Source organism: Balaenoptera physalus (assembly GCF_965194825.1).
Source record: "Balaenoptera physalus genome assembly, chromosome: 18".
NCBI classification, from domain to species: domain Eukaryota; kingdom Metazoa; phylum Chordata; class Mammalia; order Artiodactyla; family Balaenopteridae; genus Balaenoptera; species Balaenoptera physalus.
Window position 1 is genome coordinate 16,356,737 of NC_138899.1, and position 27,410 is coordinate 16,384,146.

General features: G+C 37.9%; 1 protein-coding gene and 1 long non-coding RNA gene across 3 annotated transcripts in view; one reads left to right on the forward strand and one right to left on the reverse strand.

Moving 5' to 3' along the window:
* GPC6 (glypican 6) overlaps positions 1–27,410 on the reverse strand; it is a 1,071,594-nt gene that overhangs the window by 773,459 nt on the left and 270,725 nt on the right. For both annotated transcript variants that reach the window (XM_082434646.1, XM_082434647.1), the window contains exon 2: positions 14,490–14,648. In XM_082434646.1, the coding sequence (XP_082290772.1) occupies positions 14,490–14,648 (159 nt within the window). The remainder of the gene's footprint in view (positions 1–14,489; positions 14,649–27,410) is intronic.
* The window catches only part of LOC309647418, a 774,616-nt gene that overhangs the window by 54,409 nt on the left and 692,797 nt on the right, over positions 1–27,410 (forward strand). The gene's annotated exons all lie outside the window — the stretch shown is intronic.

Below are 27,410 nucleotides of genomic sequence, written 5' to 3' on the forward strand. Positions count from 1 at the left end.
AGCGTAGCTTTCAATGACTAAGGTCTCAGACTATTAAATTTGGAATTTCAGAAACACGCTCCAGCAAAGAACAACAGCTGCTGCTGGATCCCAATGCACAAAGCAACAGCAGTTACAGTATCTGGGCCAGCAGCTACCAAAGAAACATCAGTAAATAAGGGGAGAGTCCCCATGCAATGTGACCCTTCAGAATCTTCTCTCCAAGCTTGCTCTGGGTGGCTCAAAGGTACCTATACAAAGAAGGCAAATGGCATATTTTTTTAAATGTCTGTTCAGGCGAGGGGCTGTGACCTTTACTCTCTATTGGTGGAATGGATGCTGACATTGCCAGCTGGAAGTAAATGGAGATTTTAATTGAAACACATGCAACTGTCTACAACTGGGGCTGGGGGGACGCAAACCAGAGAGTCTTTCTAAGTTATCTAATGAGCACCCAGCATGGTTCAGCTTTCCACAAATGATCCTCCATTATCCTGGGCTTGTTTTGCAAACAAATACTCAAAAAGAAAACCTTTCAGCTCTTGTACATTTGGCACTGTTTCCCAATACCAGCTCTATTAGCTAGTGTAAAATACAAAGTGTAACTCAGGATCCTGTTTATTTTTGTTTCCTGGGGAAAATGGAAAAGAAAACAATTTTGGGACATAAGAACTGCAGTTGAAAAAAACACAACAATGGGTTACTCAATATGGTATAATATGCAATTATTGATATAAATGCAGATCGATCTCATTTAAAAGTATTTTTCATAAGCACATTTTTCTTTATTTTTAATACTTTAAAAAAATATCCTCTATTCCTCAGACCCTAGTATTCCAATGGGAGAAAGTAATTATAGTCTTTAAATTTAGTATCTTATCACCTACTAAAAAGAAAGGTCTTCTTCAATTTGAAATGCTAAATATCTAGCATTATGGCTTATTCCATGTGCTGGTGTTTGTTTAGATGTCAAAAATTATTTTGTGAAGAAAAACTGTTATTAGTCACCATTGCTCAAGTTAATTAGCCTTTCTAAAGGTTACTGACGCTTTATTTCTTTCAATATATTACTTATGTTAAAGAGATATTGTTGAGATATTTGACAACAACGATGTCTCTTGATTGTTGTCCAAATACTAAGAAAGATGTTTTATAATGGACAATGAAAGCAGAGAATAAAGCCACATTTAGAGTATTATATTAGCAAGAAAAATGGCTGAACTTTCTGCTTTGTTATCAAGGTAGTTTTTATTCAGCTCCCACAAAATCATAGTACTATGCTATTGAGCAAAGTTCTTATGAGGAAGGAAAACATATTGTTGATTTTTTTAAAAAAATCTATTCTTCAACTTTGCCTAAAACTGATGACCCTTAGAACATACTGCATTCAAATGAGGAATGGAACAGAGCAGAACTGGATTCATCCAACAAAGGGCCCTTAAAGAAGAACCTTAGTCAGAAGATGGCTGCACTCCCTAAATCAAGTTCTGGCATTTTCTGTGTAGACTGTGTAGTGAAGGAACAGCATTATTCACTGGCAAGAAATCCATTTAGGTGTGCAGGTGATGCCTGGTTGATATTTACGCTAAGGAATCTTAATGTCTTGGCCTCTTAAAGAACTCTGCACAAACAGACCTGGTTCAATATTAACCACAGTGAGTGAACCTGGGGATAAGAGTTACAATTAGTCATCCAGTGATGCATCATTCATTCACCACTGGCAGCAAGCCAAGAGCACACCATGCTATTGTGGATCAGTCCATTTCTAATAACTTGAACCAGTGGAGATTTTAGCTGCATTTAAGAATTACACATTTTAAATGAGGATTTAAGGTTGTTAAAAAGCAACTCTGAAAAACCAACAGCAATTTAATAAACGCTATATAAATGTACAAGAAATAAATATGCATATCTTTACATAATGCAGACTTCTTAACAGAGCTCCAGAGGCTCTGGGATTTTCTGTGATAGGAAGGATTTGAGTGCACAGAGATATTTGTATTCACCATCCCCAACGATCTAGATAGTAAATCGGTTGTATACTAAATTGTTACTGAGAAAATTCACCTCATTACATGAAGTGGGCAATTATCATTAGTTATACGTCCACTACTGTTGCTGATTGGAATATTTGTAGTAGGGTTCTTGTCCTATATATTTGCATGTAACGTTGTTGCAGGAACTTTTATGCTAGATATTTGAAACAGAAATTTAACATTTTATGAAATATAACAATGTGAAATTTAACAATTTTAAATACAAATTCCCTTTTGAAATTGGGACCTGACACACTCATGAGAAAATTTCCACAGGACAACTCATTTCAAGGGCTGAGATATGTTGTATGCAGAAGGGTTTTATGAAAGGTAATGTTCATTTCATAATCAGATGAACCATTTAACATTTTCTGTGATTCTAACAGTAACACACATTCACTGTAGTGAGGAACCTGAAAGTAGGATAGCAGAAGAAAAGTCTATGCTTAAACCTACCATTCCCCACAAATCAGTGTTGAAACTTTGTGTTTTGAGGTAGAACCAACATTTTCGCAGTCCTAATGTAAAGAATTCTCATACATGCACCACACGTGAGTCAAACTCAATCACAGATGCCTGGAAGTTCACTGTTTATTTACAAATATTACTATACAGATGCTCACACTGAAGGATCTAAGGAATCAACTGAATTCATTTTGTTCTCTAATCCACATGTCTGCTGTCAGCCATTAATTAAACAGAACAAACTCCACAGTGTAAACTTTGTTAGTTGTTGTTCAACAGGGATTTTAACTTTTGTCAACAAAACTACAAAATCAACAGTCAACTCAATTATTTAAATGAAAATAAAAAGGAACACCCACTGATTTTCAGAGAATAGACTGATTTCTCCACTTTTTAAACATTCTCAAGGACCTTAATAATGGGTCCAACTCCTCTTTCACTCAAGCATCCTCTGTTCCACAAACAGAATTAAGCCTGTATTCTTAGATTCCCCACCTCCATGCCTTCCCGCACATTTACACATCCTTCCGAACTGAGGTCCAAATCCTTCCTAATTTCCAAGACAGTTTTCATTCTGTCTTTTCACAGAGTTGTGTATGGTCTCCCCATCATGAAGTAATTTCATTCCCTTCTACCCCTTTCTCTGTATTTTCACTCATGGCACCAATCTGGGTTACTGCTACTTGGGCTCTTGTTTAGGTGGCTCCGTGGGACTGTCAGTTCCTTGAGGATAACAACGTAAGCACAATGATGCTGACCAGAGTGAAGAGCAGGGGAGAGTCATCATGTATTAAATACTCACTTTTTGCCAGACTCTCCCTAGGCTCCTCATGTATATTTTCAAAACTACGATTATTACAGTCATTTTGAAAAGAGAAAACATGGAACCCAAAGATTTCAAGAAACTTCCTAGGTTACTTTAATAAATTGCAAATCTTATATTTGAAATCTAGTCTGCTGACTCCAGGACCTGTGCTGCTTACATGGCTTTTTTTAAAAGTAATATTTGCCATGATGTCATGAACAAAGTAGACCCTTCCTCATCCACGGGGAATGAATGAGTGAATGAAGAAAAAAATGGAGGGCTGGCATTAAGCACCTAGAATCTACATGGAAAAAAACAGACTCCTGATTTAGAAGCATCAAAGGGAAAAGTAATCTGAAACACTGGAAAACAAAAGCATACATACTTCTGGGGAATGTATTTAGCAATTTAAAAATGTATAACACTAATATTAATTAAAGTTGGTTCCCAAACTACTTTGATCTCAGGACACAATCCAGAGTTCTATGCACCAGAAAAAGAGCTAAACCTTGAAAGTGACAGGAGGTTGTGCCCATGCACAAATCCTCTATTTGTGGGACTTGGAACTCTCCAGGCCTGACAATGGTGATAGAAGCCACTTCCTGTAGTAAAACGTATCAGGGCGCTGCGGAGAGAGTGACAGCAAGCCTGGCTGACCTAATGATCAGCTAAACAAAGTCAGTAGACCTTAGACTACTATTCCAAGAGGACATTAAAATTTGTCATATTATTTTCCTTAAATCTCTATTTTCCTTAAATCATTACTTTGTGAGGAGGATTCATCCTAAGTACTTCCTTGACCTAGTCTTTAATATAAGTCATGATTTATTACACCACTCAAATCTTCAGAACTACGTTGTCATAATTCTGATTACGCTCTCAATAAAGACTACCAACTCAATTATAGTAAAAGTGGTCCAAAGTTTTATTGACCAAATGTTATGAAGTATAGGGAAACATTATCCCCAGAAAATAGGAAATCCCCTCCCTCCTAAAGAGACTGGGTTCTGCTTTTCATTTTATATTTATAAACTATTAAACAAAAGAATTAAGAGTTCCAACTCTTAATTAAGAGTTCTTTTTTGAAGTTATTTGAATAAGCTTTCATGAGAAACCAAATATTAGTATTATTACATTTTTACCTCATTTTCCTCAGAGATCACTGGTTTTATTTTTCCCCAAGTGAGCATAAATTTAAAGTAACTTTTTATTTAATGCTTTAAAGTTAAATAATCCAAGTTTTCTATAATAAACATATAATACTTTAGAATCAAAAAAATGCTATTAAAAATAAGTTACATATTTGGCTTCAGAAAACATCATCCAAGCCAAAAAAAAAAAAGAAAAAAATTGAAATGTATTTTCTAGATGGTGAAAAATAAATATCTGTTAGATCCTATAAACTAGAAAATAAAAGGAAAAAGAAAATAATTTTTTAGTTCACAGATATAAAAAAATTCAACTGAAGTATAATTTTGATCGGCAAAAGATTAAATGAGTTGTGGATCTGGAGTGTAATTCACTGTCAAAATCAGAGGGAAAAAAGAGAAACTTGCTTAATGTGTAAAATCCACTATTTGGTCAAAAGATGCTTGAATCCCACCTTACATAGTGGGGACGTTTTATTGGCAGACTTAAACTGACCTTGACATGATAAAGCAAAGATTTAAAAGCCGCTGTCATCCTTCTCTGACTCAGATCTACATCCTGATCACCGATCTCTCAACTCCACTTAGCCAGTGATACTCAAAGTATGCTGACCCAGAGATGTGAGATGCTTAAGCAAAATGAAGATTTCTGAGTCCCTGAGGGACCACAGAATCAAAATCTCCAGTGTTTGAACACACAAATCTGTGGGTTAACTGGTCCTTCGAGTGACTAATGTGTACCTTAACCCCTCCTTACTCATGTGTATATACCTGTGTGTGTGTGTGTGTGTGTGTGTGTGTGTGTGTGTGTGCACACTCATCCCGCTTTTTGAGGTAAGGGCCTCTACTTCCACTCCAAATAAAGACTATCTTCATTCTGGGAATTTAAAATTAGTTCCATTAAAACCACTGGAATAAATGCTGCTCAAATCAAATATGACTTCCAGTTTTATGGACCCTAAGAGTTAGTAGATAACTAGAATTCAAGGCTTCCTATTTTCTTCTATCGTATTTATTATAGGAACTTAAGTAATTCATCTGACTGGTCTGTGCCCTTGCGTCTGTGCAGGTCGGTGCCATAGTCAGACAACACTGCAACATTATTAAATATGTTCCATATTAAGTCAAGTATAGGAAGATAAAATAGAAATAGGAAACTTAATCTCTATACTTAATGAGCTTAGACTTCAAGAGGGACTACGCAATAGATCATACTTTTTAAAAAAGAATACTATTAAAAGAACACTCCTAAATAAGTGAAAATGATAAGGTGTCAACTATACAAGCACTGAGGAGAAGGAGACAGGAGGGCAAGAGGACCAAAACCTGTAATGACCACACACTGTCTTTCAAAAGGAGAAAATATGCAAAGAAATTTTCAGAAATAAAAAATAGGTGGAGAAGTACAGTTTCTTCCAGCATGGAAAAGCCTTGGAGGCCCGATTTCCTGCTATCTTCCTTCAAAGTTTGCTTTTCATTTTCAAGTTGTTTGGACTCAATTAAACCACTAGGTAGGGAGGAAACAGTGTGAAGATCATGTACTACTATATATAATCATCTGAAGAATAATATTTTTCCATTTAATGAATATAAAAAAACCCTTTTGAAAGAATAATAAATGGAAAATTCTGAAAGTGTAATAAGTAATTTTTTTATTTGTTTTACAATTTCTCTGAGTGTCGTGAATCATGCAGGCTTAGTAGCTGGTTACCAACTCTATCTCCAAATTTGGGATCAGGATTCTCCTCCTGTCTAATGAAATACATGGAATCATACGGGTTAATTGTTTAGACAAGCTGTCTCTTCCTTTGGGTTTGCTAAAATGCCAAACTCCCAGAGCTCATGCTGGTTGTCCTTCAACCGAGAATCATTGGAGGACTACCTAGTGATATAGAAATGTTATTTATAATGCACTTATAATATATGCTTTACATTTTCTTCTGAATCTTGCCAAAGTTTGTGTTTGAATAATCTGCTTGTCTTGCTGTCCATACATCTTCTAACCAAGAGTTTGACATTTTGAATCACACTTAACAGGAAGATCTAAGGATTAAGCCTCAATTTTAATAGGCTTGTTCCTGTGGATAAACTAGAGATGCCATTTCTAGCAACACAATAATAAAATGTTGGGTGGAAGCAGAAACTAAGTGGCCTTGACCTGAGTTAAAAATCTCTATAAGTTGTGTTCATCTTTGCAATTTGAAAATGGTGTGTCCTGCGTGATTTACTACTGTTGAATTCGCAAGACAGAGTGGCAATACCTGTTGACATTGTTCTGTATCTAGAATGAATTCACAGTCTGGAAATCTTCATCCTGTATGTGCTCAAGTCAGTTCTCTCTTTTTTAAAAAAATTTTAATTACATACATTTAGAAATCACCCAAAAGTGAGAACATTATAATAAAGCCCCATGGACTCATCAACCAGCTTCAACCATTATCACATTTATGCCCATCTTGTTCTTTCTATCTGCCCACTTCAGGGACTCCATCAGGACAAGGTATGTCATTTCAGATAAAGATTCATCTGCATAATTTTCTTTTGAATCTTAGAAAAGCATACAAACACTTTTCTTATTCCTTTACCCAGTTATTTGTTTGGAAAAGGGAGATGTTACATCGTCTCGGTGAAGGAAGAAAGCCCGTTTTTATTCCAATTCCATATCACTTGAGAAATGATACAAAACTCCAGTTAGAGAGTGAGGGCTTATACTGCTTCCCACTGCACATCACATCTCACAGGAGATAATGAGGTCTCCATCATCTTTATACACACCATGCAGCTGAACCAGTCCACAATGAGCTACTGTGTTCTCAGGTCTGAAGACAAAAATGTTTCCACTGAGCTCTAATTTACATGCCATTAAATATTTTTCTTGATTTTCATTAAAATAAGAAAACCCGTTTTCTCTATCCAGTGGCAGATCAATTCAACTGAAATAAAATTTGTCCTGTAATTTAGCCATACTTACTCAAAGGATTAGTGAACCACTGTCAGGGAACAGACACTTGTCTGCTCATTAACATTCAGGACCAAGAACCCTTCTGGTAGGCTGGTTTCAGCCTCTGATAGAGCAATGCTTGAAAGAAATCAGCTTGTCTGTGAAACAGCTGCTCAGTCAACCCACCATACAAGGGAATTGGTGATAATAAGATGATAATATTACAACTACACTGAGAGCTTAACGTTTTCAGTTACTCGAAGGTGTGTGGTACGGGTATAACAATTACAAAATAATTGGTAGTCCATCACAGAGGACACAGAGCTGCTGATCAGCGGTGTTCCCTTAGTTTTGAAAGATCTGTCCAAAGAGAAGAAAGAAAGTGAGAGAGAGAAAGAGAGAAAGAGAGAAAGGGAGAGAGAGAGAGAGAGACAAATCTCACTTGTACAAAGATCTGGGTTCTTCGTGCACTGCATTTAAAGAATCCCCTGCCATGGATCATCTACTCCCACATCGAGCACATGGAAGGCATTTGTGATTTATAAATCTGTTTACTAGTTCTGGCAACGCTCAATCCCTGTTTAGCTGATTCTTGTTTTTGGAAGGTCTGCCCTTTGGGAGAATTGGCAGATTACTTTCCAATGCCAGTGAGACCATTTCTCTAATTTCTAAAACCCAATTCAGCACATCCTGACTTCCAGAGGAGTGTCTTCCAGATGAAATACATGTCATTGAGGTGGTGGCCCAGCAAACTTCAAGGAGGCATTTGGCTAATTACTTTCTATGCTGATTAACATGATAACCCTTACGAATTACAGTTGTTATTCTGTACAATAAACAAGGGGGCTAGTAGCAAAAGAAATGGAAATATCACATCTATTTATTCTTGAATAATATCATGGAAGTGGTGTGTGCGTTCTGAGTGTGCTTATTAATGTGCTAGGATATGGGAAGTAGTCTATAACGGGTGTGTTTGCCAAATTGTGCTTTATTTAGAAAATATTTATTACTCTTAAATTCCTAGAAAATCTGCCTCTCCCCACCCCTGCCCCCTGCCAAAAAAAAAATACCACAAGTCAACGTGGAAGGTAAAATGTTGTTTAAGGAATAGCAAGAGGCAGTCAGTCGAGGACTGTGGTAGATTAGGATGTAGAACATTCACTCCTTCCCCCATCTCCACACCTCCATGGAAGTTGTATACACCCTGCCTGTCAATTTGGGGAATGACCATGAGATTTGCCTTGGTCAATGGAACCTGAGAAGACCGCCTGCCAATTCTAAGCTAGGTCCAAACTCCACCATGAGCAGAACGTAGGCAGAGAGCTGCTTCCCAAAGACGTCTAGAACAGACCAGACCAAATCCGCGGTTTAGAGACAGGCCTAGCTGAGCACAGGCCAGAACAGCCAAACTCCAGTCAACCCAAAGACGCATTCAAGGAAAAAGAAACGCTTCTTGTTTATGCCCTGAAATGTTGTGGTTAGTTGTTACGAAACAATAGCGGACGGATACAGGACCAAAACAGTTTCTACAGGTTATCTACATCATAAATGTAGGCTAAATGTCAATAAAGTAACATTGTTGGGGGAAAATCAATGGTAACTATGTTTGCACCTCCCAAGGACTCTGTGGACATGCAAACAAAATCTCTGGTGCCTGTCACCTCTTTAACCATCACAACCTTAAGTCACTCTTTAAGGGTCCTGTGTGTCCCATCTTCCAAAAGTCTTCTCTGGTGCCTCTCAATAAAATACTTGACTCCTTCCTTTCTGTTTCCATTGGACTTCTACTTTATGCCATAGTCGATTCTGCTTCCTTAGTGTTAGTTTTATACTTATGTCTCCCCAACAAGGTATACTCTTTGACAGACTGACCATACTTTAGTCACTATTAGTCATCTTTGTATCTACTATACACTTAGTTAAGTGCCTTCTATACAGTAGGTTCTGAATAAATGTTTCCAAATTGAAATCTCACTCACACACTCACACACACACACACACACACACACACACACACACACATCACCCATGTGACAGGAAATACAGAAGATTCTACTACCACAAGGAAAACAACTTAGGAATTTTTGCTTCTCAAATAAGTGTATTCTGTGAGAAAATTAGACCATATTTTAAAGATATTATTACATTATTGCCACCTCTACAATATATAGATGAGAAGTGATATTTAAAAAGAAACACAAGCAGATCTGCAGCACAAAAATATTATGCCGCCGTGTATAAATTATTCCCGCATTCAGTAAAAATGAGAATTCTGAGGGTGTTACCGTGGAATAAGTTCTTTGGGAGGATTGAAATTACTGTTCAACTTTTTTTTAAATTTGCTTTAAAAAATATACTTGCTGCCAAAATCTCCGGACAAATGTATATCATTAAAATACATAAATAAAAACCAGGAAGGAAAGTAAAATAATAAGACCAAGAACATACTAAACAAAAAGCCTCATATCGAGCTTCAGATGTGAATAAATACCAGCTCAAATAAATCCAAAGAAAAAAACTGCCAAAATAAAATATCCCTTCAACTAAATTTTCCTGTCTCTGAATAATCTATATTCCATACAGGATTCTGGAGAATAGGGTACTGGTGCCTACATCGAGAGAGAAGCTACCAGGGCTTCGTGAGGTGAGAAAAATAAATAATATGCTTTCATTGATTTAATAACATTTTTTTTGCACAAAACACTCACGTCCCTTTAATTTAGGGACAATTTTCAATCGAATAAAAATATGGCTAGATTCTTTACCTAAAAAAATATGGCTAGATTCCAAAAATATGGCTAGACTCTTTTCCAAAAATATGGTTAGATTCTTTACCCACCAATATCATTATTTCCTTGTTAAAAGAATATCAATAATTTTTAGCCAGTGTCCACTCAAAACAAATAAAAGCTGAGTTAGAATTTCAACCAAATATCGACTTGCTATCACATTACTATTTATAAATCTGATGTAAGTCAAGAGCATCAAGTTACAGTCTTGGTTTCATCTTTCTTGGTGGAAACTTGGCAAGTCATTTACTCTCTCCAGGCTCCAGGTTCCTTGAGGGCTGGACTATATTTAGATGGGTAATTTTCTTTTTTTAAGGATTAAAAAAAAAAAAAAAAATCTCTTTCCACTTTTCTCTGTAAGACATTTCCACCTCCTCCCCACAATTACTGGGACAGAACCGGCAGCGGGAGATAGAGGAAAAGATGTGGCTGATGGTGAAATCTCAGCACATTTGGGGGCTGGAAAGCACGAGAGAGATTATGGGGTAGTTATGGCTAAGAGCAAGGATCCAGGAGTGCTCAGCCTGGGACGAGATGCTGACTGTGCCATTGAGTGTCTGTGTGGCTTTGCCCTGCAATTCACTTCTGGTAAATAGGTTAACATCTGTAATGGGCAAGGAACATGGCCAGATGTTGCCTATTATTACCATTAATATTATCAGAGTATTGGATTGTTCTCCATTTTCCTAGGATCCTAACAAATTAGCCCTTTAGAAGCATGACAGCCATTAGGATTTAGATACAAATACCCATAGGACAGGTCGGACAGTTACTAAACACAAAAATGCTAGGAAAATGAGTGGATACACAAAGATGCCACTTTTTCTGTATTTTTATATGATTTGTTTATTTGTTTATGTACTTCTGGCGGTCTGGGGTACTTGGCAGAGGTGAGAAAGGCAAGAAGTAAGGCAATAGAGTTGTGATCATTCTTCCAGGTGTACCTGGCTGGGTCTTCAAACATAATTTTAACCACTGGGTGTGTTAGAAAACCTGGGCTTGGCTACAGAGCAAATTGAGAGCATCCCTGTGTCTTCTGAGGGAACATTCGCGGTGGCCAGGCCCTGGCCAAAAGGTGAGGGGCTTGCAGGGATGTGTAACGGCAGCCAGAGGTGGAGATTTGGCCAGAAAAGGGAGAACAAACAAACAAATAAAAACCTTGTAAGACACTTGGAAAAGTACCAGTGCCAAGAACATAAGCTTTTATTTTCTATATATTCATCATATTTCAACTCTATGTTGAAAAAGAAAAAAAGCTACTCAGTTATAAGGAAGTTCTCTGCCAAAGAGTGGAAATTTCTGCAATTGATATTATATAGTTTTTCAATTCACTGCCTCTCAGTTACCCTTTTTTTCTATTTATTGCCTCTCAGCCGCACATTTCGGCTAATGGAGGTATGGAGCAAAGCTGGGCCATTTAAGAAAGCTGGCAAAAATTCATATTCATTCAGGTTTAGCTTCTGACCATGCAATGAATATTTATAAATTTATACAGTATCTTCTAAATATTACCAAAGATATTAATAGAAAATGGGAAAGAATATGACAATAAATATAATGTTATGCTCTGTTACATGTTTTTGAATTTCAAATTTTAAAAGTCACCTCTGCCACAAAATGACAAGCTAAATGGAATCAAAACATTTCTAGTATAATAAGGAATGCCAGGACTGTAGACTAATGATTAACAGTGATTGAATCTAGCCTCTCTGAATAGAGTATGGACTGAATCACATATATTAGGTGCAGTTTAAATAGTTGCTGTACTTATTGAAAATAGGAAAGAAAGTGGTCACCTTCTCATATGATACAGTCGTCTTTCATATAATAAAGAACACATAGCCAACAAAGACCTGTAAAATCCAGATGAGAACTCAAAATCTCTAAGAAAGTGGGACCAGAGGCAGAAATGCAAAATGAACACATTGGATCAAGAGAACCCAGCAATAATGCAAAATGACCCACAGAATAGGAAGCTACTAAAAATAAACCTAAAGTCTCTCAAAGCACCGTTGGTCTCATCTGGGAAAATAAAACTCAGAGGGTAACATTCCACAGCTGATCCCAGACAGGGCTCCTCTGCACACCAACTGATAGTCATCAATAAATGCCACGAGGAAGTGGTTAAAGAAAGGTAAGGGAACAAATGGAAAACTGTCCACATGAATGCACCAGCGTTCCTGAAAGGTGACTTTGCAGGATCACCTTTGTGGGAAAAGAAGATAAATCATACAATTGCATGGCTGACCTTCATAAAATTGCCTAATGAAAGATCAGAAATTATAATGGTTACTTTTTAATTTATATATTTTTATAATTTTTTAAAGATAGCTCTTCAGAAGCTGAGCTCCCCAGGATCACATTTAGATTTTTTTTAAAAAGTCTAGCTGAAAGCTTCCTTGAAAAAAATCTTAACTTCTCTCCCATCCCAGCCTAATGCAACTACAATGAAATGCACTGTTGTTAAAGAATTCATCACCCTCTACGTCAGATTGAATCTTAGCAAAATCAATGTCCTGTCAAACCAATTGACATAATACCCCTAAGTACATTAGAATAATTTAAAACGTACCTGTACAGAGAAAGAAAGACAGAGAGAGAGAGAGAGACACACACACACACAAAGAGAGAGTGGTTTCTTTGGTAAGAGTAATGAGATCTGGGGTTACCAATTATAAATTCAAAAATATTGAAAGTCATTGATAAGAGAATACAGGAAGTACCTGGCTCAGTCTTGTTGAATAGCTTTACTCATTAAAAAATACAAAATCAACTCCCCATAAATCTACCTTAAGTCTAATATTTTTATTTAAAGGAATATATATTATGTACTGTGAATACTGCTCTGGAATTATTCCTACTTAATTTTGGAGCACAGCTTTATAAAAGCCCTAAGAGTTGTTTTCTAAAGACGTAGGTAGAAGTCAGAAGCAGCAGATCACCCTCACCTGCTTTTTGTAACAAAGGGTAAGACCTTTCAATTTGCCTCAGTTTGAACCGATACATTATAGTTCCTCAAACACAGAGCCCCTTCAGGGGCTCCTGAATGTCACTGGATTTGTAATCTGTCAATCAAGGCCAACTCCCAAGTACTCCTAGTTGCATTCAAGGGAACAACATTTGCAGCATCACTTCTAAATAAAGTTATTTTCATATACATCCACATATACAGTTGAACACAGAGCGAGAGGCAGAGGAAGAATGTGAAGATGCTGAAACATACTTGCAAAAATGTAAGTCCCTTTACTTACACGGAAAATTCACATTATCTTGAGTACTGAAACACCACCAGGTGGACCTGCCTTTTAGAACCTGAAGGACTGATTTAAAGAAATTGGTGTGGCCAGTTTAAAGCAGCAATGAAACAGAACATTTTGCCTACTACAGAGAGTAGGAAAAAAAGACGAACTTTGGCAAGGTTTTTCTGAACTGGCTTTGTTGTGCATTGATTGGAAAGGCTGGAGGAAATGAATGGAGGTTCTGTTGCCCTTGGGCAACTTCCTAAGACCAAAGGCGCACAAGGAAGGGTCCCTACAATTTGCAAGTCTGGTTTACAATGAGCCATAGTAAGGTGCATTCATTTCACAGAGCACTGACAACTTTCACCTCCTAAGAATATTATCTTTATCGTTTTTATTATTCATTCAGTTGATAAAAGTCAGATTGCTTTTGAATATCTTTCTGAGTCTCTGACGGGAAAATTCAATGCTGAAAACCTAGTAATAATTACTTTCGCTCTTTGTGCTTTCTAATACAAAATGTTTATTTAACAAAGAGAATACAGAAATGAAGTCGACTGCTTATTATCAAGAAATAAATGAAGGGTCTAAACCTTCTGCTGGATGCATTGCAACTACAATATAAAATGTAGTTATACTATAGGAATGGAAAACTCTAAAATAAAGGAGTCTGTCACTGGGCACTTTAAAACAAGCCTATCCTCTTAAAAGTGATGTTCTATTTCAAATAATTTTAAATGACATTTAATGACTTCAAAGCAAATCCCTAGATGGAAACTGAAGACAAGCTATGGTGTGACAAAACCTGACTTAGAATCACTCTAATAATGAAAACGTAAGCCAAATCATTCAGAATAAATCTCACAGGCGAACCACAAATGCCAAACAGCTCTTTGTTAACTCAGGTTTTTTCCAAGACATAAAAATTGTCAAGAGCGCTCATGCCTTTTCTAAAAATAGACACAGTTATAAATGTTTAAGAAGGAGAGAAAAGCTTCCACCTAAAAAAAATGTTTTTCATATAATATCAAGAATCTCGCATCGAAAAGCGCACCCAGAACAACGAGAAATAAAAACTGTCACCTACCGTCAAATTTCTTGTGCCTGGACACGAAAGTGGTGCGCACAAAGTGACTCGTCTCCTCCACCAGGTTTTCAAACTCCAGTTTGCTTTGCTGGCTTAGCTTGTCTTCCATTTCCGTGGTGCAGCACGTGTACTCCTGAGGACAGATTCTTAAGTGTTCCCCTGCAAGGAGTACGTAAACGTCAGCATGGAATGATAAGGGGTTCAAGGAGTTTGCTTCTCTGACATTTCCCTCAAATCCTGGGGTCCTTGTTCCACCAGCCCGCCAGCCCTCCCCATGAACTTTTATCTGGGCCTCAGGGTATCTAACCTTCCAAATACTCCAGACTGAAGTTGAACCCACCCCATGGTTTGAATGTCTATGACCCCCCGAAATTCATATGTCGAATCCTAACCCCCAAGGTGATGGTATTAGGAGATGGGGCCTTTGGGTGGTGATTAGATCATGAATGGGATTGGTGCCCTTCTAGAAGAGACCCCAGAGAGCTAGTTTGTCCCTTCTGCCACTTAGGGACACAGCCAAAAGATGGGGTCTGTGAAACAGGGAGCAGACCCTCACCAGACACTGAATCTACCAGTGACATGATCTTAAACTTCCCAGCCTCCAGAACTGTGAGAAGTAAATGTTTGCTGTTTATAAGCTACCCGGTTTATGGTATTTCTGTTGTAGCAGCCCAAAGGGACTAAGACACCTGACATTTAGTTCCAGCCCCTGTCATGTAAGTGAAGGTACATTAAAGACCCCAGAAGACCACGACGATTTTCCTGCTTTCATTTGAAATGCACCAAGTAACGCCGGGTGACAAGAGATGCAATACAGTTATAAATGTGCTTATCTTTGGAAACCTCAAGTGAGGCAAGAGACATTCAGCCCCATCACCATAGTCTGTTAGACAGCAGGGCCAAGAAAAGATGGCAATCATTCGCTGTGTTCTGTTGCTGCCCGTCTGTCCGTCAGAATGCATCAGCTTTCCTCCTGGTGAAAGCAAGTGTGATTTTAATGGCTGGCCTCCTGTGACACATGTTCCCTCGGTTAACATTTCTTGTCAGAGAGAAAATGTTCTCCTGCAAGGAGGAAGGCACTGATGGGTTTAATTAATGCTTATGTTGTATGGAAATGTAAAGCAAAAGGTAATGAAAGTCTTGGGTTTAATTCAATAGATTTATCTCTCGATATACTGGGCCACTTCTTTTGACAATATTGCTTTCTTCGGTGCTATTTGCAAGTGGAAGCCAAGCCCTTGCTTCATGAAATTAAAATGGTCTGTTATTGCATAAAATGTGAATTTCCAATTGATTCAGCTCCGTCAGTGTCAAAAATGTTTAACAGAGCCAGCAGAAGGAAGAAGGAAAATCCACCCAACATCTTGCTAAATAAAACCAACAAATTGTCCCTGTGATTAAAATCACTGTAGGGCATGGAAAAACCAAATGAACAAGTACTTGATGCGATGATTACAATTCATTTATAATGTTTAACAGTACTTATATAAAATTATGTCCCCATGACCCTGTTTGAAGTATAGGGTGTCTGTCTCATGCAGTTGGATGTTTTAGTGCCTACTTAAAACAACCCCAGAATAAAAAAGAATCACGGGTCTGTATTAAAGTTAGATCTTATATAATTCCTGGAAGGGAAGGAGACCAAAAAATATCTTAGGTATATTTTTTTTTAAAAGGAAAGGAAAATGCATGGTACTTGAGAATGATAAACATCAAATTCAAGATACCAGTTTCCTCCCAGGAGGAATTAGGATTTGAGAGAAATGCTCAAATACTTGTATCTATAATCTTTTATTTCATAAGTTGCTTGATATTTACACAGTGTTTATTATATTACTATCATTACTCTTCTACACATTTAAAATATTTTGTAATAAAAACTTGGAAATATGTCATTAGAAAGTAATAGCCACCATAGTGGTGACAGAAAGGAGGGCAGGGGGTAGATATTCAGAAAGAAAAAACAAGCTGCCCTTAACATTCAGAAGCCAGCCTGCCCAGTACCCACAGCCAGGTCACTGTAACTATTACACCTAAACAATCTCACAGAACACCCACCTTAGACAAGATTACCCTGAGACCAGGATGAAATGAGACAAAGCAAGGCCATGTCAAAATTTTGTCTCAGGGACTTCCCTGGTGGCGCAGTGATTAGGAACCCGCCTGCCAATGCAGGGGACACGGGTTCGAGCCCTGGTCCAGGAGGATCCCACATGCCGCGAAGCAACTAAACCCGTGCGCCACAACTACTGAGCCTGAGCTCCAGAGCCCGTGAGCCGCAGCTGCTGAGCCCACGTGCCACAACTACTGAAGCCCACGCACCTAGAGCCTGTGCTTCACAGCAAGAGAGGCCACCGCAGTGGGAAGCCCGCGCACCGCAAGGAGTAGCCCCCGCTCACCGCAACTGGAGAAAGCCTGCGCGCAGCCAGGAAGACCCAATGCAACCAAAAATAAATAATAAATTAATTAATTAATAAAAGAAAATTGTCCCAGCACAGACAGAAACAAGGTGATTGTGCCATCCCAAAAGTACTGAACACCTTCTCTCTCAGGCAAAATGAGCCTCTGGACTTCTTTACCTTTTACAGATTGATCTTCACCCTAGTCTCCCTCCTTGCTGGTCACATTTATTGAGATACCTTCTTATAGAATTACCTCTGCTTTCTGACAGCCTCTGATCTAGGGTGAAGCCCTGCTTCTTGGAACCCTTCCCAACATCACCCACCCAAATCCAAATCCTACAGAAGATTCTGTTGAAGTCCCTCTTACTGAGAAACCCTGTGGCTCTCCATGGTGTATCCTCAGTTGCTGCATCGAGTGGTAACTCAACTTGTTCAACTACAGGTGTGTTCCTGATGAGTTTCTATTTGAAGGTATTGACCATACCAAAAAGAGATGGGATAGAACAATGTGAATTTTGAAATTTTCCCACATGTGATTCTGATACATCCCATTGAGAAAAGTAGTTCTAGAGTTGAAAACACTGGGAAGGAATAAGTATGGCTTTATCAAAAGCAGATGGTCCACAAATCACTAATTTTCTTTTTATAAAATACCAAGGCTAACTAATAAGAACAACACTCTTTTTCCAGATTAAATGGATATTTAATATTAACAACTTTACAGAATGTTCCTTTCTCTGACCTGTTATAAACCATTTTCTTAAATCCCCCTACTCTGTTTCCTATTTCCCTCTACTCCATTTCCTACTATATTATGCACAAATGAAATGTCCATTTCTCAAGATTTAGTACATCAGGACTGCATTCTACTTCTGAATCATTACAACTGAGTTTACAACAAAATGCATGGGACTTCTGGTGAAAAGCTGACCAAAAGAAAATAAACATTTTATGACCTGAGGGAAATAGTTGTATTTAGGATATTTGTGGAAGAAACCCTGTGGAATTACATTCATGAAATTAGATTGGATTGGAGGTCTTATAATCTCTAATCACTCCAAGAAAATCAGTATTTTATGTCAAGTGATAAATAAAAAGAGAAAGATACTTCTTAGTGGAACAAATTTAAATCAAATTTATTTCTTGTGTGTGTGTATATATAGTCATGGAAATATATGTAAGCGGCTGCCTTATTAATTCAAAGCAGTGTTAGATTTTTTTAATTGAACTAAAGTGTCCTTAAGAAGTCAACTCATGTCTCCTCCTCTGTATGGGTCCCTGGCAGAGAGATAATGAAAGACATAGAGAGACAGAGATAAAAAAGATGGAGAGAGAAAGTGAACAGATGGGGAGATCACCAGAATGTTGAAGAATCGTGCTTACAAAAGAGTAACTCTTTTGTGCAAAGTTCTTGTTAGAGTTCCTAGGAAAAAACCACGACGATGTCCCCAAACACACAGGACCAGCGCCCATGAAACCTGTGGTCCATTGAGACTGAGCCTCGCTTCCTTCCTAACACATCACTAGGTAAGAAGGTTGTGGAGGAATTAAACTCTTCAACAGCTCCTCTCTCCCCCTAATTTGAGGCCACTGCTAACTGCCAAAACAACCTGATGACTTTGAATGGCCAGAAAGACTTAGGACAACTGGACAATTTGTTGTGAGTAGGTTCATTTATTTATTTTAGTTTTGGCCCTAGAACAGGGGTATGCAAACCACAGCCTCTGGGCCAAATCCAGCCTACCATCTGTTTTTGTAGGACCTGTGAGCAAAATGGTTCTAAAAAATCAAAAGAATGATATTTTGTGCTATGTGAAGTTTTATGAAATTCCGATTTAATTGTCCATAAATAAAGTTTTATTGGAAAACAGTCCCACCTACTCATTCATGCCTTGTCTATGGCTGCTTTAGGGTTAGAACAGAAGAATAGTTAGACAGAGACCACAGGGTCTGTAACACCTGAAATATTGACTTTCTGAAATAAGACACGACAGCTACTTGGCTGTATAAAGAATTACCTCTCACCCTTCCTGTTCCAATTTCTCCAAAGAACAAGAATATGAAACTTTTCTCAGTTTAAATACTTCCTGACACTTAAGAGTATTTGTATTAATAATGGGATTCTTCCAAAGCTGTAATTTAGGAGGGAGAAAAATGTGTTGTCCTTTGAGAGTTTCCAACCCACACTCCTTTCTCAAATCCCCTTAGGTTCTCTAGATGTTATCTATTACATAACTAGATACAATATTTAGCTCAACTGGAGTACCACCAGGCGCCTCCAAGATCACTAATAATAAAGATACTAAATAGCTGGTTCCAGGCAGAAAATGTGGGATTGAAACTATGATGACTGTACCCTGACATATCAAACATGTATTGAAAAATCTATGTGCAAATCATGATGATAGGTTCACATCCCGCAAGATGAGACACAAGGTCAGGAAATCAGCTTACACAGGTGCCTGCTTTCTTAGGGCACCTGAAGTTCATGCCAGTGAATTCCCGAGTCCCTGTGTTTTTATAGAAATCTTCATTAGCTCTAAAATAAACAAAAGAAATCGAAAATGTGGAAGAAAGGCGTTCCACCAGGAAGTTAGAGAGTGAGCAAAGGTTCGGGGACATACAGTCAGCCCATAAATTGTGATCTGTTTTCCAAGACAGAAGAGATGGGGCCGTTCCTCCTACATGCTCCTTTCAACTATGTGTCACTCTTTACAACGTCTTTCCCCAAATGCCTGCCCAGGTGTTTGTTTTCACTCCAAGATGTTGAGGTGACAGCAGAAATGTGATTTCTGCCAGATCGAGCTCCCTCCAGGGGTGGCCCAGGGTCTGAAAGCTGCCAGGAATAGACTTGGTGAGTGGCACGGTGGGAGACAGCAGGAGACAGGAGGACCTCATTAACCACAGAAGTCAGCTTCTGTGGGTCGCCTGCAGGAGACTCTCTGCCCTCGGAGGTGACACGCAGGGACCTCAGAATGCACATTCCAAATAAACAAACAACAAAAATGAAGTACCCCGAATGAGTCACATTTCACAGACTATAGACAAACTCTTGGCTTTTATAGTGTTTGGGAGTGTGGAGGGAAATTACTACCCTGGCACTTCCTAGAAGGTAGGTAGGAAATCAAAACACTTTAAAAAGTACAAAGAAGATGGCAAGATCTCACAACACAGAGCACTTCAATGTCTGAACCTCCAAATACCATTTGATTAGAGTGCAATATTTGTGTTAGACTTGGCCCTCTTCAGAGCATACATTCTATGCCAAAGTTCTCTCATCCTTGAACTATTAAAATCCCCACAGTCAATTAGCTGTGTCTGGTACCAAGCTAGAGTCTCCTCATCATTTGATATGTCACCTCAAATAACCAATTATTTTGTTCATCTAGTGCCTGGGAAGTTGACTGGAGCAAAGAATCCAAGGAAACAGGTTTAGGGAAGTAAAATACCCCAGAATAAGTGAACTTACAGCTACAGTTTCTGATAGCTAAGAAAATTTAAATTGGAGTTAATAGTTCTGGACGGTTTTTGGTGTCATAAAGTTCCTATATGAGCTAATAAGAAATGGCAGACCTTAGGAAAGCAACATTTTTCAAATGTATGTTCTAGTTCATTCTTTAAGTTCAAATTCCCCAAACCTCCAAATAAGCGTTTCTTCAACATTTTTCATTGTGAAGCGTTATTATAAACGATCCTTCCATTTCGTGAAGGACTGCTTTAACAAAGTTGTTCAGTACCATGATGAAAAATCTTCAAACTTTTACACAAGTTCTAAGAAATTCAATTCATGTTCAGTATACTTCAGTGGATCTTATCACTCAAATAACCTATAATAGAGTCATCCTTGATGTTGTCAACTTGCTGATAAAGACTTTAAATACTAATGCTTTTAGTCATAAAATTTTCACTCTGCATTTTGTAAAAATAAATCCTTTGAGTGGCACCCATGAGTTAATTGTTTAAATCTGTTCCAAGAATTGCAGAGAAATGATTTCAAACATTCTGCTCTAGATGGTATAGATCCCACCTCCACAGATCTTCTGCCAATGATTTCGGTCTTTCCCATTTCCTTGCTTCTGTTATTTCAGAAAAGCTGATGGTCTTGGGGGTGAAGATGGGGTAGAGAATAAACATATGGATACCAAGGGGGAAAGGGGGTGGGATGAATTGGGAGATGGGGATTGACATATATACACTATTGATACTATGTATAAAATAGATAACTAATGAGAACCTACTGTATAGCACAGGGAACCCAACTCAGGGCTCTGTGGTGACCTAAACGGGAAGGAAACCCAAAAAAGAGTGGATATATGTATACATATAGCTGATTCACTTTGCTGTACAGCAGAAACTAACACAACATTGTAAAGCGACTATACTCCAATGAAAATTAATTTAAAAATTGTTTTAAGTATTAATATAATCAGAAAAACATTGGAGTGAGAAATGATCAAAAGGCAGTACCCACCCCAGAGGTGTATTGAAAATGAACTGGGGAAAGACGGACAGTGGAATTAACGAGCGTGCTTTCCCAAGAGATTCACCTTCTGATAAATGGCCATTCTGATAAACTCAGCAGTCTCCCAAGGGGACCTTTCCTTTCCTACTCCTCTGAGTATTACATTCACCAGGTTGTATGTTCAATATAAAATGCTCATATAGGAAGCAGTTAAATGATAATAAAATCTCATCAACATCCAAAAAGTTAATTTTTAGTTTCAAGATAGTTCTCCGAGAGTGAAGTCCAGTAAAGAAATCTTGATTTCACTATTTCTGTATTTCAAAATCAAACTGAAAGTTATCTAAGTACGGAAAACTTCAGTTATAATCTGTAGGTGTCTGAGAACAAGATAACCAAAAAGCCAAGTCAAGGTATCAGAAACCCCACGCCCTCATCTCCCCTTTCGTTGTGATGTACACCTATCTTTTTCTTACATTCTATGTGTATTATATTTTCAAATGGCTACTAAGTTCTTCAGGATATAAATACTGAGTTGTTTGAATTTAACAAGAAGTAAAATAGTATTTCCTCTAGTCTAGGAGCATGATAGAAAAATTACAGTTTTGTGTCAATGTGGCTAGGCTATGGTACCCAGTAATTTAATGAAACATTAATCTAGGTGTTGCTGTGAAGGTATTTTGTAGATGTGGTTAAGATGTGTGATTTTTAAGTAAAGGAGATTACCCTCTGTAATTGGATGAGGGCGGGCCTCATGCAATCGATTGAAAGCCATCATGAGCAAAAACTGAGGTTTCCCTGAGAAAAAGAAATTCTGCCTTAAGACTGCAACATCAGCTTTGAGTTTTCAGACTGCCTGCCCTACAGATTTCAGAACTGCCGGCTCCCCAATCACATCTCTTGAGCCAGTTCCTAAAAATAAACCTCTCCCTCTCTCTCTCTCTCTCTCTCTCTGTGTATACACACACACACACACACACACACACACACACATACATATATATGTAGGTTACACAGTATGTGTGTGTGTGTATATATATATATATATACACACACACTGTACACATATAAATATGTAGGTGGTATAGCATGTGTGTGTGTGTATATATCTCTCTATATATAGATAGATAGATATATACTCTTGGTTCTGTTTCTCTGAAAAACCATGAGTGATACAGACACTAAGACTAAGAGCTCCATGAACAGAGAACGTATGGAAACCTGTGTACTGGCTCTACTATCTCCTAAAACATCTACAATGGCACTTACTACGATTGGCTATGATTATCTGTTTACTAAAGTGTAGAACCATTGTTTATTCTTTTTTTTTTCCCCTTCTCAGTGCCCATCAATCCCAGTATCTGAGATATTGGAGATGGAGTCAGTGCTGTGTGGGCAAATGTTTAACAACCAGCTCTAGGTTTTGAGGGGGAGCCCCGATTTATAGTTTGCCAATTTCCAAGGTATCAATACTCTCATTTCTAGTTACCAAAATGACGTTACTGAATTTCAAGTTGGGAACAGGTGTGCAGCAACACACCATCACATAACACTTCCTCCATACAGATACGAAGACCTCAAGAGTGTAACGAATAATAAAATGATTAGAAAGTGATAAATTTTGAGAATTTATTACCCTATTCTTAATAATTAATTTAACTGTAAATTTATACAATGTGGTTTTTAAATAATGACTGTGCTTAATAATAGGGTCCCAAAATTCCTGCAAATTTAAGTGAGTTCTCACTGGCTAGAATGTGCCAGTTCAGGTGCACCATGACATGAAGTTCAAGTACCGTATGTTGTTGGTTGGCTTTTTCTTTCAATTAGTTAAGTCCTCAAATTCAATTAAAATGACCCTAGACCAGTGGAATCTGCCATTTCCACAACCCACACTGAGATCTATGGGCCAAATACCTATTTGCCTCAGAAGAAAATTGGTTCTTCCCAGCCATTTCCAGCTACTAACGTACAGTAAAGAATTCCCCAGAGAGGCGAAAAGGAGTGAAATAGAGTAGTTATTTCAGGAACGTTGGAGAGTGGGCACCATGGCTAATAGGTGTGCTTAAAGGAAAAGTCACCATGCGTCACAAGCAGGGTTAATGTCACAGAAAGGTAAACCAAAGTGATTGACCCACATTTTGCAATTTTCATTCCCAGACTGTGGCTGCTATTCCAGGACATGGGGACAGAGTTGAGAAGGAAGCTGTTCCTCTACGCTACTGTTATGAAAGACCTAAGGTTCATTATCCAACAGCCATTTTGCTCATACCCACTGCTATTATACCCCAAACCAGTCATTATGAGCCTGTCTTATTTACCTTTGTAGTACCCACTGTCCTAGCATAGCTTTTGGTGCATGGAAAGTTCTGTAATAAATGATGAGTGCATCTGACTCTTTTGTTCTCTTCGATCATTCATCCATACATTCACTTATTCAATTACCATTTATAACATACAAGCAACAGGTTAAGTACTATGCTTGGTGCTAAGGGATAAGAAGAGACTACTTAAGAAGCTTGGAGTCCAGCAAGGAAAGATATATCTATGTATTAAGACTACCTTACAGATAAGCATAAGATCTATTGTAGAAAAGCACATAATTCTCACCATTCAGTCACCTCCCAGACGCTAAGGACTCTTACAAGCACAGCGTTAATTACAGAAGCTCTTTAATTGTAACTTTGCCTACTTAATCTCTAGGCAAGCAGTAGTGGTACTGCCTATCTTTCATGTTTCAATAGCAAGCAGGAACATCCAAGTAAAGGTTTCACCTGTTTCTCTCACTTCACCCTGGCTTGCATATCTTTCAAGCCGCAGGACCTGAAATCATTTAGCACATGTCCGCAAGCATTCATGTTTGAAACAGAATAGAGTATTTCAGAGCTCATCATATGAATTAAGGGTAAGTGTTTCTTGTGAAGGTTTTGCTACCGTTGTGTATCGTATGTATGCACTGGGTTGTAATTAACAATGTTATTTCTTATAGTACATTGTAGGCAATAAGTTTGGAAGCCAAAGTTCAATACTGTGTTGAAGCAATAATAAAGAGGGCAAAGAGCCCACTTACTAATGCATACTCGTGAAACTATAAATAGCCAATGCTTCTTTAGATAGGTTGAACTGATATTATGCATGTTTTCTTCTTCAGTAATATCAAGATGTCCTCCCTAGAAGTATTCTTAGAGATGTCTAAGACATCTTTACCATTCTTCCTAAAAAATTTTATACAGGCTTATTTTCCACTTGTGTTTCATAGACACATTGTCTTGGGACCCATAAGAGAGACACATAATTGCTAATCTAGAACACAGGGTTTTAAGTAGCACTGATAAATATGTTGCCAATCTCATGCCTGCTCACAATTCATTTGCCATGTTGTCTTAGAAATTGCCAAAAAACTTCATATTCAGATGTTCAAAGACCTCTACAATTCTACAGCCTGAATGGCATCATTACAGGCATGCTCGGTAAACATCTAGTTACACTGTTTCGACACTGCTTGCCAAATCCAGGCACCAGTTCCAGTTCCAGTTCCAGCTCACCAGTCACCAGTTCCCAGTGACCGTCTGCGTGTCAACTGACCAGAGATGCTGACTTACGTCTCTCTTGTTCTGTAACCCATATGCATAAATCAAGCCAATTGCCGCCTACAAATTCACCCAGAGATGATGATGAATTTCAAGTTTATTGCAACTGTAATCCCACACCTGTGTTTGCTCACCCAAAGTTAGCAATTCTTACAATTGAATTTGGTGATCCTGTGGTGATATACAATAAACCAATCTACAAAGGGCTTGTTTTTGACCCTGATAACAGCAGATCAGCATTCTTTATAAATTATATGACAGCTTACTTGAGAATTTAGGATTTACTGTTCAAAGCCCAATGGCTGTAAACTAGTGCAGACCAATTTAGTAAAGGGGCTGAGGCTAGGTGAGAGTGATTAAGAACCTAATCAAATTGAACTTCATGTAAGCCTGTATGAAAATTTATTTTTCTTTCCCATAAAATACTGCAATTTTAGTAGGCATCTGTAAAAACCATGGCTGCAACACTGATCATATCATATAGAGTAAAGTAATAAAAGGCAAAGTGACTAGAAATGTTGGAATATCTATGGTACAGTCTATAAGTGTATATTTCTTTAAGTGTTTGCCTTTATGACAATGAAACTCCGTAATATATAACCTTTTACAACTCATAGAGCTGTAAATTATTATAATTTATAATAATTACTTTAACTCCCACTAATCATTTAAGATGGATGCCCATAGGTAAATTTCACTCAGCCTCTATTTCACAGGTGAGTGATGGGAGGCCTACAAAAAGGAGATAGTCCTTTTCCCCTGGCGTCACTTTTGCAATTAATAAAGGGCAAGAGGTCTCTTTCTAAAATTTGTGTATGGGGACCTAGATTTTAAAATGATACCACTTCAGATGCTATAATAAATTCCATCATCCTTTCCAACCTGGGGCTTCCAACCTGTCATCCAGATGACAGCGGTATAGTCAAGCATTATCGTTCAAAAATTTGTGTGATTAAAGCCCAGCCATGGTTTTAAACCAAAAGGAGTATAGAACCTCAGAAGAGAAAGGAACAAAAACTCTCCTGAAATTAAAGCACATATCCCTATATATTTAAAGGAGAAATGAAAGACCAAATTGAATTTTAAAGAACATACCGCTTAGACAATTTAAAAATGCCTTTACATACTGTTTTAAAGAAGTACTTTATTTTTAACTTAAAACAGATCTCAATAGGAATAAAAACTCAGTACGAAAGGGACACTAGGAATAATCACAGCCTTTTCTTCTTCATAGTCTCTTTTTTGGGAATATATTTCTCAGACTGGCCTCAAAGGAGGCAGAATTGATAATTTCCTATATCCTACAATGGACATGAAAACCACGTGTAGTGCTGCTTTTACCCAGCACTTAAAATCCAAATATGCAAAATAACTGATTAAATTGATTAAATCAATATCATTTAATCTAAGGAAATACTTTATTTATCAGATTGGCTCCTGCAGAGTAAGACATTTGTGGAAAATGGGATCGAATCAGGCCCTAGTTTTGACGAAAAGGCTAGAGTGGGATGATTAATCTTTGGAGGGCAGATATTGCTTCAAAATGTAACTTTCATCTATGTCTATGCATCCCCTCATGGTTATTTGTCATTAAGTTACATACTCTGTCGTTAGACTTCCTATATTAAATATTGCTGTATTAGGAGAAGAGAAAATATACATAAGCATATGTGTAGACCATTGAGTACACGTGGAAGATAAAAGTCCAACTTAGCCCAATTTATTAGATAATAACAATATATATATGCATAAGTTCTTTGATCTGGGTTACTGCGTTACTTCCCAGGACATCTTCATAGTTCTTTGGGTAATAATTTTGGGGGGTTCACACTCTTAATTCTTGAAAAATCCCCTGAATTTAAATAATTTCTCCTCCAAGAAATATACACCATTCACCTTAATTGAGGTTAATCTAACATGTCCCACATAACTGCATTACTTTTTGGTCTATGCATTTATTATAGTGTTCATTCCAATGCGTCTGAGTTGCAGTTATTTATGGAGAAGCCTAATTTCCATTCATCTCTTGCCACCCTCCTCCTTAAGTCCTGTGCCAAACACAAATATTGGGAGCACAAAATTATCATGCTCAATTATACTCTGGACCTTGGCAATGCTATTCTCTCTAGATGGAAAGCTATGAGCTTCTCTTCTGCACCTCTTCTTCTGCCCTCCATCCCTTCTCATCCATCAAGTCTCAGCTTAAACACCACTTATTCTGAGCCTTCCCTGACTCTTGAGTATAGGTGAAGTGTCACTCCACCTCCTGCTGTCCCATCACATGTGCACATGGCCCTGCATTACACTGCATTGCAATGACCAGTCTGTCCATCCATGTCCTTCTCAGGAGCACAGCCTGCTTGAGGGACAGGACTGTGTTTTCTTCATCAGCTGCACCTCTACTGCCTAGCTCAGTACCAGACCCATAATGGCACCCAATATATTTTGGTTCAGCAAATAAATAAAA